Here is a 15,738-nt window from a genome sequence, read left to right on the forward strand (position 1 = left end):
GGATTAGCAGATGCAAACTATTATATATAGAATGGATAAACAATAAGGTCCTACTGTATAACACCGGGATCTATATTCCATATCCTGTAATAAACTATATTGGAAAAGAAGAAACAAAGAGGGTTTTTCAAAAACAGTGTTATTGAGGTATAATTTACAGACCATAAAATTCATTCATTGAAATATACTGTTCAGTGATTTTTAGTAAATTTACAGAGGTGTGCAAACATCACCATAATCTAATTTTAGCACATTTCCATTACCCCCCAAAAGAACCCTTGTGCCCATTTGCAGATACTCCCCTGTTCGTACTCCCCACCCTAGGCAACCACTGTTTAATCTACTTGCATCTCTACAGATTGGCCTATTCTGGGCATTTCATATAGATGGAATCATACAATATGTGGCCTTTTATGACTGGCTTCTTCCCCTAAGCTTGTAATTTCCAGGTTCATCCACCCCGTCACATGTTTCAGGACTCTGTTCCTTCTCATTGCTGAATAGCGTGCCATCGTGTGGCTAGACCACGTTTTGTTGATGGACACTTGAGTGTCTAGTTTGGGATGCACCTGGCTTGAGACACGCATGCCATATCCGGGTGGAGAAGTCAAGGAAACACTTGCCTGAATTTGGGCCTTGGAGGGGGAGGTTCGGGAGGTTATAAATCTGTGGGTCATGAGCATGAAGATGGTATTTGTTAGTTAAAGGAATGGAGAGATCATTGAGGGTGGAGAGAGAGAGAAGGCCCAAGCTTGGTGCCTGGGAATGCCAACATTTGGCAGTCGTGTAGAGGAGGATGGGCCTGCAGAGAAGGTACAGCAGAGATGACGGTGGGCCAGAGGAGTGTGGGCAGACAGGAGGCTGTTTGGAGAAGGAGGAAGTGGCCTGCTGCACCGTCCTCCTGAGAGGTGAATGAGGAAACAGGGTCCACTGACGCTGGCAACTTGAAAGTTGTGTTGGCCTTAAGAAGACCGCAATGGGCCCAGAGCAATCGGAAAGCGAAGTAGAAGATATCATGGGAGTCTTACAACCTCACTGTGGCCAATAAATGAAAGATTGAGGGTTAAACATCACGTTGTCCCTGCAGTTCAGTTTCTTCCGTCTGCGATATCTGGCTTTTTATTTGACTGGCTACATGCAGCTCGGTTAGCCAACTAACTCCAACTCGGGGGATTTAATCATGTCACCATTGCTCTGTATTTCTCTCTCCTTTCAGACCACATTCTAGTTAGATATTACTTAGGTTCATAAATCAAACAGGATTGTGTTTGGTTGTGAGTAACAGAAAACTTGATTGAACGGCGGCTTAAACAAATTAGCTCTTATGTGCAGAAAACAGTAAGTCCAGGGGCAGAGTGTCGAGGGTTGGTATGGGACCTTCTTAAAGCCATCTGGGGCCTCAACTGCTCTGTCCTTCCACTTACGCAGGGAAGTCGTGCCTTAAAGATGGCTCTTTCCTTGTGGTTGCAAAATGTGGCTTCAGCTCCAGCATCAAACCTTTGTTTCGGGCAGAAAGAAGGGGAAAGGTGGAGGACAACAGGCCAGAAGAGTCCCCCACCAGCAGTTCTATTTGTCCAGCACTGTCATACGGCCACCTAGCTGTAAGGGAGGCTGGGAACTATAGTGCCGCCCTGAGCAAAATGAGGGTTCTCTTAGTGTGGAAAAGGGGGCAAGGAATTTGGTGTGGGTGCCTGCCACACTTTAAATAGATCTTAAACAGATGAAGACTAGAGAAGGGAGGCAAGTGGAAACCCTCAGGCATCACTTTTGAGAAAACATTGGAGTATGGAGCTTGGCGACAAGTCAAGAGAACGATTTGACATTTCCACGCCTTGTGGAGTGCTTTTCAGAGCTGTAACTTGTTTGAATAGACTGATGGCTTGACCTTCAGATTTTTTTTTTTTAAATGAAGGAGTAAAAACAAAACTTAAGCATGTATTTCTATATGTTATAATGTATAAATGGTGGATGTTTTCAAAAAGGCAAATCTGCAGCGTCTCATGTTTCCTTTTGTCACATTGGGGATGAGAAGAAAAGGAAATGGTTGCTGTTGGCATCGGGCTCAGGTAGTCGACGTCTCAGGCTTTGCAGTAGCTGCAGTGGTTCATATATAATGAATGCATCTATCCACAGGAAAAAAAAGAAGAAAGAATCCATCAAAGAATATACAAGGGCCAGAATAAAATGATGACTGCTTGGGCCCTGGTGTGACACACCTCCGCGCAGACTCCTCACCCAGGGGCATAGAGCTGTCGGGGGCCTGGCAGATAATTGGCACTTAATAAATGAACAGGCACGCGGTGGGTTTCTGACACCACTGCTGTCAGACGCTTCACCTTAGGTCCTTTTTTTTCCTCCTGGTTTTCTTGTAGAATATTTCCAATCCTCTCTCCGAGTCTAGTTGTAGAGGATTGGATTGCTAAACCAACTGTTCAATGAAGACCATAGATCTGCTTTTCCTTAGGTCTTGTAAATGCCCTATGCTGGGGGGGGACCGCCTGCATTGAGAATTACCAGTCAGCAACAACATGCAGTTAGCCACTTTGTGACTTGGCTTCTAGAATTCACTTTGTCCATTGAGTGGAACTCTAGCGTTTTACTTCTTTCTGCTCTGTCCATTTGTCTCCCTCGGAGTCCAGGAGGGCCGGAACCGTTTATCTTTTATCTGCCATCGTGCCTGGCTCAGCAGCCTTGCTAAATATTTGAGTTGGATCGCCCAGCACGTTTGTGCATAGGAACGTTTGTGGCCGTGTGTCCCCTGGGACTCTGGGCTGGGAACACTTTTCATCCTCGAAGAGCTGCCTCATTTGTTTATTCACTGATTCCCTCTTAGATACCTTCTCTGCTGCGAGAATGGACCCAGAAGAGCAGGAGCTATTGAATGATTACAGATACAGAAATTACTCTTCTGTGATTGAAAAGGCTTTAAGAAATTTTGAGTCCTCCAGCGAATGGGCAGATCTCATATCCTCACTGGGCAAGCTCAACAAGGTATGTGGGGCAGGGAGTGTTTGGATTGCAGGGAGGCAGGGACACAGCTGTCCTTTTATTATTTCAAGGACTTGTCTTTTTAATATTACACTACATGCTGATTACAGCCATTAGATAAGAAGAACCACCGATAATTCTGTCACCCAGAGTTACCCACTATTAACCTATTGGTGTACGTTCCTCCCCTTTCAGCCCTTTTTTTTCTGAGCATAGACATGCAGTGTGGATATAGTCGATAGAACAGCTGAACAGTCTGTTTTCTCAACAATATTTAGGTCTGAACAAGATAAATTTATAAATTATCCAGTTATTCAAAGATGAATTGTCTTTCGTGTACTGCTTAGGGTCTTTATGGCTTTTTCTTCTCCAGTCTACTTTTTTCACCATTTTACTGCAGACTGGTAACTCCTAGAAGAATAAAGGATGAAATAATTACGGAAATCTGCCCAGAAATTGTGCATGTGTTTGGACGAGGGAAAAGGGGTTGCGTCTGAGAAAACCAAAACTGGTCGCATGTGGTCTTGACCTCGTGTTCTGTGGATGGGGACCATTGTATTTTTCCATCCTGCCCAGAAGGAGGGTGACATAGTGATGCTCAAACACTCAGGCGACCACTGTGACCTGTAGGAAGAAGATACCTGGGCTCGAAGAGGCTGTGCCTGGCTCCGTTACTGTCTGGCCAGGGCTCCTGGCTGTGATACCTGACTTTGGAGCCCGAGTGCCATATGGGAGCTGGGAGATGTCCAGCCTAGCCTGGGAGGTCCCCATTCCCCAGGTAACACACCAGGGGACTCTATAACAAACCTCGCTAAAGAGAAAGAATCTGTCCGTTTACCTCTTCAAGGGACCAGGGTAGGGGGAGTGAGAATGCGAGCAGCCTGACCACGCGGGCAGCGCCTGGGCAGCCGTCCAGCACCAACCTCCTGAAAGCAGCTATCAGCACCCACAGATGGCAAAGAGGAGATAGGCAGTTATTACAGGCAGTGGCCGGGAAACTGCACGGTCTCTGCAAAGTGTATTTACAACATGTGAACATCACGGCTGGTGCTGGCTGGGGTGGAGACGTGTAATAAAACAGCAAATAAGGGCTTGAGAGTGCTTTGGCTGTAGAGCTCTGACTCAGGACTTTTTCTAGCTGAAGGTAGCATTCACTGTCTTAAACGAAGGTGGGTTGCCTTTCCAGGGGAAAGCGAGACGCCCTGGAATGGGACTTGGACAGATTTGGCTTCTTCTAGATGTTTCTCTGTTTTAGTACTTGACTCTCCTGGAATCTAAAAACAGCATACTTTTGGGGAGAGGGGGGTGTGTTCATTATGTTTTTTGTTGAGTTAAAATTCATGTAACATAAAATTTACCGTTCAGCCATTTTAAAGTGTGCGGTTAAATGGCTTTTAGTACATTCATGATGCTGTGCGACCATCACCACTATCTAGTTCTAGGACATTTTCACCACCCCAAAGGAAACCCTCTCCGTTACTCCCCTTCCCCTGTCCCTGGCAGCCACTAATCTACTTCCTGTGTCTATGAATATTTCATACAAAAGGACTGGTACAATGATGTGATATTTTGTGTTGGGCTTCTTTCACTTAGCACGTTTCCAAGGTTCATGCATGTTGTAGTGTGTACTTCATTGCTTTTTATGGCTGAATCATGTTCCATTGTATGACAGACCACATTTTGTTTATCCATTCATCAGTTGGGTTTCTACCTGTTGGCTTGTGTGACTAGTACTGTATGGATATTCATATACAAGTTTTTGTTTGAACACTATTTTCATTTCTTCCGGGTCTATACCTAGGAGTAGAATTACTCAGTCATGTGGTCATTCTATATTAAACTTATTGAGGAACCACCAAACTGTTTTCCTCAGTGACTGCCCCATTTTACATGCCCACCAGCAATGTATGAAGGCTCCAATTTCTTCTCAATCTCAGTAACACTTATTTTCAGGTTTTTTGTTCTTTTTGTGTGGTACGCGGGCCTCTCACTGCTGTGGCCTTTCCTGTTGCGGAGCACAGGCTCCAGATGCACAGGCTCAGCGGCCATGGCTCACGGGCCCAGCCGCTTCACGGCATGTGGGATCTTCCCGGACCGGCGCACGAACCCGTGTCCCCTGCATCGGCAGGCGGACTCTCAACCACTATGCCACCAGGGAAGCCCTCAGGGTTTTTTTTGATGATAGCTGTCCTAGTGGGTATGAAGTGGTATTTTGTGGTTTTGACTTGCATTTCCCTAATGACTAAAATTTTGAGTATCATTTCATTTGCTTATTGGCCATTTGTATATCTTCCTTGGAGAAATTACTATTCAAGTGTTATGTCCATTTTTTAACTATGCTATTTGTCTTTTTGTTGTGATTTGTAAGAGTTCCTTATATCAATACATTCTGTGTACTGGTCCTTTACTGGATATATGATTTGCAGATTTTTTTTTTCCCGTTGTTTAGGCAGTCTTTTCACTTTTTTGATAGTGTCTTTTCTTTTTTTTTTTGGCGGTACGCGGGCCTCTCACTGTTGTGGCCTCTCCCGTTGAGGAGCACAGGCTCCGGATGCGCAGGCTCAGCGGCCATGGCTCACGGGCCCAGCCGCTCCGCGGCATGTGGGATCTTCCCAGACCGGGGCACGAACCCGTGTCCCCTGCATCGGCAGGCGGACTCTCAGCCACTGCGCCACCAGGGAAGCCCGATAGTATCTTTTGATGCACAAAATTTTTAAATTTTTGATGAAGTCCAATTTTTCCGTTTTTTCTTCTGTTGCTTGTACTTTTGGTGAATATCTAAGAAACCATTGCCAAATCCAAGATCATGGAGATTTACCTGTGTTTTCTTCTAAGAGTTTTATAGTTTTAATTCTTACATTTAGGTCTTTGATTCATTTTAATTTGTGTTTTGTTTTTGTTTTTTGTTTTTCATAGATGAATATCAAGTATGTAGTAAGGATAAAATTAACTCATAGCACACATGCAATTCAAACATGTAAAATTAAACAATCTACCATTGGGAAATACAAACAACATATGTGCCAAAACTTCTAAAAAATACATGATAAACACAATGACCATATTATTGTATATAACCAGGGATATTAGATATCTCTGGGATGGAAGGGGGGTGGGTTTGGGGCATGTGCATGCATTCTGATGTTCTGGAAACATTTTCTTTAAATTTAATTTTTTATTTTATATTAGAGTATAGTTGATTTACAATGTTGCATTAGTTTCAGGTGCATAGCAAAGTGATTCAGTTATACATATACATATATCCACTCTTTTTTAGATTCTTTTCCCATATAGATTATTTCAGATTATTGAGTAGAGTTCCCTGTGCTATACAGTACGTCCTTGTTGATTATCTGTTTATATATAGTAGTGTGTATATGTTAATCCCAAACTCCTGATTTATCCCTCCCCCCACCTTTCCCCTTTGGTAACCATCAGTTTGTTTTTGAAGTCTGAGTCTGTTTCTGTGTGTAATTAAGTTCGTTTGTATCATTTTTTTTTTTAAGATTCCACATATAAGTGATATCATATGATATTTGTCTTTCTCTGTCTGACTTCATTAGTATGATAATCTCTAGGTCCATCCATGTTGCTGAAAATGGTATTATTTCATTCTTTTTTTACAGCTGATATTCCATTGTATATATGTACCACATTTTCTTTATCCGTTCCTTTGTCAGTGGACATTTAGGTTGCTTCCATTGTCTTGGCTATTGTAGCTAGTGCTTCAGTGAACATTTCAGTGCATGTATCTTTTCTTTTTTTTTTTTTTCTGGCCACGCTGTGTGACATGCAGGATCTTAGTTCCCCAACCAGGGATCAAACCCGTGCCCCCTGCATTGGAGAGAACAGTCTTAACCACTAGACCTCCAGGGAAGTCCCCCACCCCCTTTTTTTGCATGTGTCTTTTCGAATTATGCTTTTCTCTGGATATATGCCCAAGAGTGGGATTGCTGGGTCATATGGGTCATATTTTTAGTTTTTTAAGGAACCTCCATACTGTTCTCCATAGCGGCTGTATCAATTTACATTCCCACCAACAGCGCAAGAGGGTTCCCTTTGCTCCACACCCTGTCCAGCATTTATTGTTTGTAGACTTTTTGATGATGGCTGTTCTGGCTGAGTTGATTTTGTACATGGCGTGAGGTGGGACTCCAACTTCATTCTTTTGTGTGTGGAAATCCAGTTGTTTTGCGTGTGCAAAGCCATCTGTTGAAGAGACTGTTCTTTTGAAGGGTCTTGGAATCCCAATTAACTATAGAGAGATGGATTTAATTCTGGACTTTCATTTTTTTCCATTGATTTATATGTTTATCCTTATGCCAGTACCACACATTTTGATTATTGTAGCTTTGTAGTAAGTTTTGAAGTGGGGAAGTAAGTGTCCTTCAACTTTGTTGTTCTTTTTCAGAATTGTTCTGGATTCCTTGAAATTCCATATGAATTTTAGGATCAGCTTGTCAATTTCTGCAAAAAAGCCAAGTGGGATTTTGATAGGGATTGCATTGATTCTGTAGATCACTTTGGGGAGTATTGCCGTATTAACAGTATTGTCTTCTAATCCATGAACACAGAATGTCTTTCCATTTATTTAGGAACATGTATATTTTGAGGTAGGTAAAATTATAAACTTGGAAAGTGCAGTTCTTGAGCATTGAGGTATTCTGTGAAACAGGCTTTGTTTCAGTGTACCTGAAAAACTTTCAGAAATGTTTAATCATTTTAACCCAACCCAGGTTATTGAGTACAGTTGAATCTTTCTTTAAGGAGCTTTGAAAGCATTAGCCATTCATTCTTTCGGTGGCCATCTGAGTGCCTAAAATGTGCCAGTAGGTGCCAGGGTGCAGCAGAGAGCAAAATTGACAAGACCGTGCCCTCATTCTGGTGGGAATGGGGGAAGCTGGATGATAAAATAGACGTGTTGTTAGGTGGTGATGAGTGCTGTGGGAACCGTGAAGAAGGGAAAGGAGGGTGAGGGTTGCTGAGACGATGCCGTTTGACCAAGCCCAGAGGCTCTGGTGTGTCTGAGGCCAGGGAGGTTGCCACAGAGCAGGCGAGGGATGGGGAGAGTGTAGGAAACGAGGCTGCAGAGGAAAGGGGTGGGGAGGACGTCTGATCGTGTCGGTCCTTTAAAGCTGGAGTCTGACAGTGGCCCCTGAGCTGGGGGCGGCTGCCCGGCAGAGTGCCACAACCTGGCTTCCCTTTTAGGTGCTAGAACCATTTCCAGCTGCTCTACTGGGTGGGGCCGGGCAGAAGCAGGGAGACCATTTAGGAGCTGTTGCTGTAACGTAGGTGGGCCAGCAGGGATGTGTTTGGATTCTGAATGTACTTTGAAGGTGTTGCTAACAGGCTTTGTTCACGGAGCGGATGTGGGATATAAGGGGAAAAGAGGAGTCCAGCATGACTTGCAGGTTTCTGCAAGGTTTTTGGCTTGAGAAGCTGAAAGGATGTGATAAGGAGGCTGGGCAGGGAGACCAGGGGCTCCCGTTGGAAGGTGTTAGGTTTTTTTTTTTTTTGCGGTACACGGGCCTCACACTGCCACGGTCTCTCCTGTTGCGGAGCACAGGCTCTGGAAGCGCAGGCTCAGTGGCCATGGCTCACGGGCCCAGCCGCTCCGCAGCACGTAGGATCCCCCGGACCGGGGCACGAACCCGCGTCCCCTGCATCGGCAGGCGGACTCCCAACCACTGCGCCACCAGGGAAGCCCAAAGATGTTAGTTTGAGCGTCTGGAAGATGTTCCAGTGTGATGTCCATGGGCTGTGGGATGTCCATGGGCTGTGGGATACGAGTTGTATTGGATAAGAGTTTTAAAAAGACAACTTTTTGTTGTCAGCCAGTTCCATGTAACCCCACTCCTGTGTCCTCTTTGCTCCAGCTTCCTGTCCTCTGCTGCAATGATTAGGTAATGAGGGTGAGTGGCCCCCTTGATGAATTTGCAAGATGTCGGTGGGATGAGGGCGACACCGTCATCTGTCCCTCCCCCAGCCTTGCCGATGACAGCTGACATCCGTAGAGAGCGCACTGTGCTGAGGACCTGGTGTGCATCCTTGTATAGACTTACAGCATGTCTTGAGATTGGACCCAGACTAAGCAACTTGTGCAAGATCATAGCTGGCAAATAGCAGAGGGAGGACCCAGACCCTGTCTGCCGGCCTCCAACACCGTGCTCTGGAGCAGGGCCCCCAGCTATTTTCATGTCAGTATCTGTGGCTCACATAAGGGGTCAGGGATGCACCTCTTTGCTTTCTTCATTAGCCAAACGAGGCAGATCCGATTATTAGCCCCATTTTACTGGTGAAGCCCCCTGTCATATGGCTGCTCAGTGGTTGTTAGGGGTTGAATTGTGTCCTCCAAAATAGACCTGTCGTAACCCCCAGTATCTCAGAGTGTGGCCTTATTTGGAGATCTGATCTTTACAGAGCCAGTCCAGTTAAGACGAGGTCATTATCCAGGATGACTGTGTCCTTATGAAAGGGGGAAATTTGGACCCAGACACAGACATGCAGAGAGGGAAGACGCCATGAGAGAATGAAGGCAGAGATCCGGGGGATGCAGTTAAAAGCCAGGGAATGCCAAGATTGCCAGCCAACTGCCGGAGGATAGAAGAGCAGCCTGGAGCAGATTGTCCCTCACAGCCTCAGAAGGAGCCGGCCCTGCCGACAGCTTGGTCTCAGACTCCTGGCCTCCATTTCTGTCGTCGTAGGCCTCCCTGCGGGTGGTGCTTTGTTACAGAAACCCTAGCAAACTGATACAGTGGTAGAACCACTGTATACTGAACACTTAGGTGCTTGGGACCCAGCACTGAATACACGGTTCCTGCTCTCATGGAACCTAAGGCTTTGCCGGTAGCAGACAGACAGCGAATAAATACGTGCCGCTGGGGGCTGAATGCTAAGAGAAGTTAACGAGGAGAGCTGGTAGCGAGGAAGGAGGATGGGATGCTAGTTCAGGCAGAGACGGCTCTCTGATAATGTGACATTGGAGATTTGAGCAGAGGCCCGGATGCGTCGAGCTAGCTGGTGGGGAGGCCATCTGGGGCACGGGCCTGAGTCCAAGGTCCAGCAGGGGGCGGGCGTGGCTGGAGAGGAGAGGTGATAGGGGTTGAGGGAGGAGAGGTAGCCAGGGCAGGTCACCGGGCTTTGTCCTGCGATGGAGGGACGCCACTGAGCTTCCAGGAAGGCTTTGAGTAAGGTGACCCATCGCTGCCTTTCTCCGTAGAGGAATCCCTCCGGCTGATGCATGGGGAATGAGCCTGATCACGGGAGCCTGGGGGTGGGAGTGGGCAGCCTCAGCACCTGGATCAGAGTTACTGGACGTGGAGGGTTTGGGAAGGTGCTGGAGAGAGCGAGCCTTGATCAGCTTAGCGATCACTTGCTTCTGGGAGACTCGCGACTTCTGCATTCAAGGGTACCTGACAGGAGTTGATGTGAATAAAAAATTTTCTTAAGGCTTTTGTGATGCTTAGACTTCTTGGACTCTTGTGTGGACACCCAAATTCAGTGAGTGAATTAGTGACGAATTAGTAAAAAACGCAAGCAGAAACAATATCGTGGTGTGCAAAGTTAGGTGCAGTTGTGTTCTAATTAAGGTGGACGATTGCAAGTTATAAAACACAAACCGTATACTCAACAGCAGAAGTGTATCTGGCTCAACTTGACAAGAGAAAACTGAGCCCCAAGAGGTTTTGGTTTGTCGGACGATAGACAGGTTCTAATTGTATTATTTCTAAAACTTGCTAAACTTTCAGTATCATGTTTAGAATCTTTCTGTATTATGGAAAAGTTTATCTTTTATAGTTTTATGTGTATCAACCTGAACAGGGTAATTTTTGCTTCGTTGTTTATCTGAGACTTCAAGCTGTCACCTTTCATGGATCATTTTTAGATAAATTTTAATCAAGGGCATTTGAACCCTATGAACCCAACCACTGTAGTACCAAGCCTGGGGTAGAACTTGGATTATGGAAATGAAGGATAGTTTATTTAAACTCTGTACATTTAAAAAACCTTAGCACTGAAGCTTCTTTTAAAAAAAATCATAATGGTTCTGAATGAACCACGTTTTTTGGGGGGGATTTTTTGCTGCTTTTTATTCAGTATCCCACTATTTCACAAAATGGCCAGATAGCAGGTGACACGCATGAGTAGCAAGGGAAATAGGTCTTGGGTATTGTTAAGTGTTTCATCTTCTAAAGTCTTAACGCTGAACGCCAAGCACCTGCTTTTTAAAGCGGAGCTTCCTTGTTGTGGCATGATGGGAACAAGGTGGCCGGAGCTCGGAGACCAGGTGAACTGTTCTGGCTCTTTACAGATCAGCTCCAAGACCTCGTCTACCTAAACACTTGATGAGTCTTACCTGGATCCTGACGTTTACCCGAGCCCTGATAACTGCTTCTCTGTTAAATAGCATTAGTTCAGATAAAGCCTCTTTGGTTTGGGGTCTTTGTTAGTTTGCTAGGGCTGTCATAACAAAATACCACAGACTGGGTGGCTGCAAGGACAGAACTTGATTTCCTCGAAGGTCTGGGGGCCGGACGTCCAAGATCAAGGTGTCGGCAGATTTGGTTTCTCCTGAGGCCTCTCTCCTTGGCTTGCCGACGGCTGCCTGTCGCTGTGTCCTCTTCTCCTTGTGTGTCTGTGTCCTAATCTCCTCTTCTTAGAAGGCCACCAGTCAGTCATATTGGACACCACCTATATGACCTCATTTTACCTTGGTCACCTCTTCAAGGACCCTGTCTCCAAATACATCCACATTCTGAGGTACCGGGGATCAGGGTTTCAACATACGAATCTTGGGGACACAGTTCAGCCCATAACAGGGTATGATAATGAACTGCAATTTGTCCCTCCACATATCAACTGTTTAAAAAAGTTCATTTCTGGTGGAAGCCCAGGTGGCTTTTCATCACGTGCCTCATGGAAGAGTAGAGCGTTATTTATTTAATCTTTTTTTACTGCCCTGGAGCACTGTGGAGAACTTCAGCTCTTGTGTGTGTAGTAATACAGGATGTGCCCGGAACTTCCGAGTCCCTCAGGGCAGCCTCCCGGACTGCCTCAGTCCACTGGGGCTGCTGTGACAATACCACAGCCTGGGGGGCTTATCGACAACAGACATTTGTTTCTCACTGTTCTGGAGGCTGAAGCCAAGGTCAAGGTGTAGGCAGATTCAGTGTCTAGTAAGAGCCCTCTTCCTCGTTCACATTGGCTGTCTTCGGTTGTGTCCTCACGTGGTGGAAGGGGCAGAGATCCCACTCTCGAGGGCTCCACCCTCATGACCTAATCACCTCCCAAAGGCCCACCTCCTAAGACCATCACACGGGGGGACACAGACATTTAGACCATGACCCTGATGACTTGTGCCCCACGTGACTGCACCTCAGCAGCTCTGCACCAGCTTCTTTGTGGGGGTCCTTGCGGGGTGTCTTTTAGGGGAGTCCAGCCCTCCAGGTTGGGCTTCCCCATCTGTCTCCCTGTGAGGACCCTTGCAGTCCTCCTCCCACTGAGACACAGTCAGAATTGCTGCCCGTGATCCCTGCTGGACCAGACTCTGCTTAGCAAGTGAGCTGGAGTCAGGCCATGAGCCCCTCTCAGCCCACGTGATGCCTGCTTCCATCTTGTCGACTCACTTTTGGGCCCCCATTTGGTAGAGAAATGGTGTCTCAGTTTAGGGCATTTATTTTAGTCATTTTCCAGCAGCCTATTGCTGCTGTCTGGGGTGGTGACCTTGAGAGTAGAAGGTGTCAGGTAAATGGGGTGTCAGGGTCATATTGGAAAGTCATGGGCCTTCTGAGAAGAGACCAAACTTAAAGGATGTTGTTGGCAATTACTGACTCCTTCCACCTGTAAATAAAGTAGATCCCGCACCTCTGCCGGAGAGTGGTGAGCGCAGCGCCCACTTGTTTCTGGCAGTGTTCTGATCTTCTTGGCACTGGGACTTGAGAGATGCAGCTAATAGAACTCCCGTGCCTAATGCGTGAAGGCTGCCCCATCCTGTGCCACTGTTCTATCATCCTTCTTTTTGTGGGTGATGCCCTAGGCGGCATCCTTGCTTCTTCCCCTACCCCAGGTTCTCCAGAAGGAGCTGAGAACTGGCAGGCGCTTTGCTGTTCAGTGTTGAGAGAATGGCCTCACCGTGAGCCACTCAGACACCATAAGTCTGACATGGTCCTTCTGGAAAAGTGCATTTCTTTTTGCTGAAGGGAGTCTGATAGGCTGCCAATAATTGATAGCTAGGATAGTCTATTTATTTTGTATCTGAGCCAAGGATGTTTTTCTTCTTTTTTTTTTTGCTGGTCTTCCTTTCAGGTCTGCTGGAGGGATGGAAATAGTCCAGATTTGGACAGGTGAATTAGTCTTCCAGTAATCTTATGACAAAAGCTCATCTGAAAAAAAAAAAAAGACTCATCTAGCAGAAGTGAGTTTATGGATAAGGAAAAGGGCTGTGGTTTCCTTGCGTGTTATAAACACTATCAAAAAAGCTAAGGAACCAGAAATATCATGTCAGGACTGAACTGTGTCGTCCCCCCCAATCCCCGCCTCAGCCACCAATGCATACATCAGAGCACCCCCTAGTGTGACCGTATCTGGAGATAGGTTTTCAGGAGGTAAGGTTAAATGAAGTCATAAGCGTGAGGCCCTAATCCAGTAGGACTGTGGCCTTAGAAGAGCGAGCTCTCCCCTCCACATGAGGACACAGCGAGAAGGCACCATCTACAAACCAGGAGGAGAACTGAGTCAGTCGGTACCTTGATCTGGGACTTCCAGTCTCCAGAATGGTGAGAAAAACATTTCTGTTGTTTAAACCCCCTAACCTGTGGTATTTTGTTACGGCAAACTAATACAGAAGGAAATAAGTTTAAGCTGGGCTATTTTTCAAAAAGGACGACTGATTGAACATGAACACCAATATACAAGCTTGCATCTGAGCAGGCATTCCCATTTAGTTATCTTTTTAAATGGTCTTCTCTTTTTTCCCTTTTTTTTTTTTTACAATTTTGTTGTACAATAAACTACACGTATATAAAGTGTATAATGTGAGTTCTGATGTGTGGATATCCCTATGAAACCATCACCATATAAGATAATGAGCATGTATCCGTCACCCCCAGAAGTTTCTTCCTGACCTTTTGTGGTCCCTCCTCCCTCCCTCCCCTCTCTCCCCCATCCCCAGGCAACTGCTGATCTGCCTTCTATCACCATCGACTAGTTTGCATTTTCTAAAATTTTATATAAACAGACTCATACGGTATATACTCTTTTTTTTTTTCCTGGTCTGCTTTCTTTTCGCTCAGCCAAGCTATTCTGAGAGTCATCCAAGTCCTATGTATTGATAGTTTTTGCCTTTTTACTACTGAGTAGGGTTTTATGGGTGTACACCATTTATTTATCCATTTGCCTGTTAATGGACATCGAGTTGCTTCCAGTAGGTATATATTTAACTTTAAAAAACTGCCAAATTGGGCTTCCCTGGTGGCGCAGTGGTTGAGAGCCCGCCTGCTGATGCAGGGGACACGGGTTCGTGCCCCGGTCCGGGAAGATCCCACATGCCGTGGAGCGGCTGGGCCCGTGAGCCATGGCTGCTGAGCCTGCGTGTCCGGAGCCTGTGCTCCGCAATGGGAGAGGCCACAGCAGTGAGAGGCCCATGTACTGCAAAAAAAAAAAAAAACCTGCCAAATTGTTTTCCGAAGTGTCATTTTACACCAGCAGTTACGAGGACTGCAGTTCTTCCGTATTCTTGCCAACACTTGGTATGGGCAGTCTTTTTTTTAAATTAAAGTATAGTTGATTTCCAATATTTTATTAGTTTCAGTTGTACAGCATAGTGATTCAGTATTTTTACAGATTATACTCCATTAAAAGTTATTACAGGATAATGGCTTTAGTTCCCTGAACTGTACAATATATCATTGTTGCTTATCTATTTTATACATAATAGTTTGTATCTCTTAATCCCATACCCCTAATTTGCCCCTCACCCCTTTCTTCTTCCCTTTGGTAACCACTAGTTTGTTTTCTATATCTGTGAGTCTGTTTCTGTTTTAGGTATACATTCATTTGTATTTTGTTTAGATTCCACATATAAGTGATATCACAACACTTGTCTTTCTCTCTCTCTGACTTATCTCACTAAGAATAATATTCTGTAGGTCCATCCACATTGCTGAAAATGGCAGAAATTCATTCTTTTTTTCAGTTGAGTAATATTCCATTGTGTGTATATATGTGTATATATCACTGTGTGTATATCTTCTGTATCCACACCACATCTTCTGTATCCATTCATCTGTTGATGGGCATTTAGGTTGCTTCCATGTCTTGGCTATTGTAGACAGTGCTGCTGTGAACATTGGGGTACATGTATCTTTTCAAATTAGTGTTTTCATTTTATCCAGCTATATACTCAGGAATAGAATTGCTGGATCATATGGTAACTCTGTTTTTAGTTTTAGTTTAGGGACCTCCACACTGTTTTCCATAGTGGCTGCACCAACTTACATTCCCACCAACAATGTATGAGGGTTCCCTTTTCTCCACATCCTAGCTAGCATTTATTTGTAGACTTTTTGATGATAGCCACTCTAACAGGTATGAGGTGATACCTCATTGTGGTTTTGATTTGAATTTCTCTAATAATTAGCCATGTTGAGCATCTTTTCATGTGCCTGTTAGCCATCTGTATGTTTTCTTTGGAAAAATGTCTGTTGAGGTCTTCTGCCTGTTTTTTTGATTGGGTTTTTTGTGGGTTTGTTT

The 15,738-nt window shown here is 45.2% G+C and overlaps 1 protein-coding gene across 6 annotated transcripts in view; it reads left to right on the forward strand.

Annotated features, from left to right (window-relative positions):
* DOP1B (DOP1 leucine zipper like protein B) overlaps positions 1-15,738 on the forward strand; it is a 110,379-nt gene that overhangs the window by 3,416 nt on the left and 91,225 nt on the right. For 5 of the 6 annotated variants that reach the window (XR_004480476.2, XM_033418258.2, XM_004264546.4 and 2 more), the window contains exon 2: positions 2,834-2,991. The exons of the other annotated variant lie outside the window; for it this stretch is intronic. Coding sequence is in view for 4 of the 5 variants with exons in the window: in XM_033418258.2 (XP_033274149.2) it covers positions 2,854-2,991 (138 nt within the window). In the remaining variant the exon portion in view is untranslated. The remainder of the gene's footprint in view (positions 1-2,833; positions 2,992-15,738) is intronic. 6 annotated transcript variants of the gene reach the window in all.

Source organism: Orcinus orca, chromosome 5, assembly GCF_937001465.1.
Source record: "Orcinus orca chromosome 5, mOrcOrc1.1, whole genome shotgun sequence".
NCBI classification, from domain to species: Eukaryota; Metazoa; Chordata; class Mammalia; order Artiodactyla; family Delphinidae; genus Orcinus; species Orcinus orca.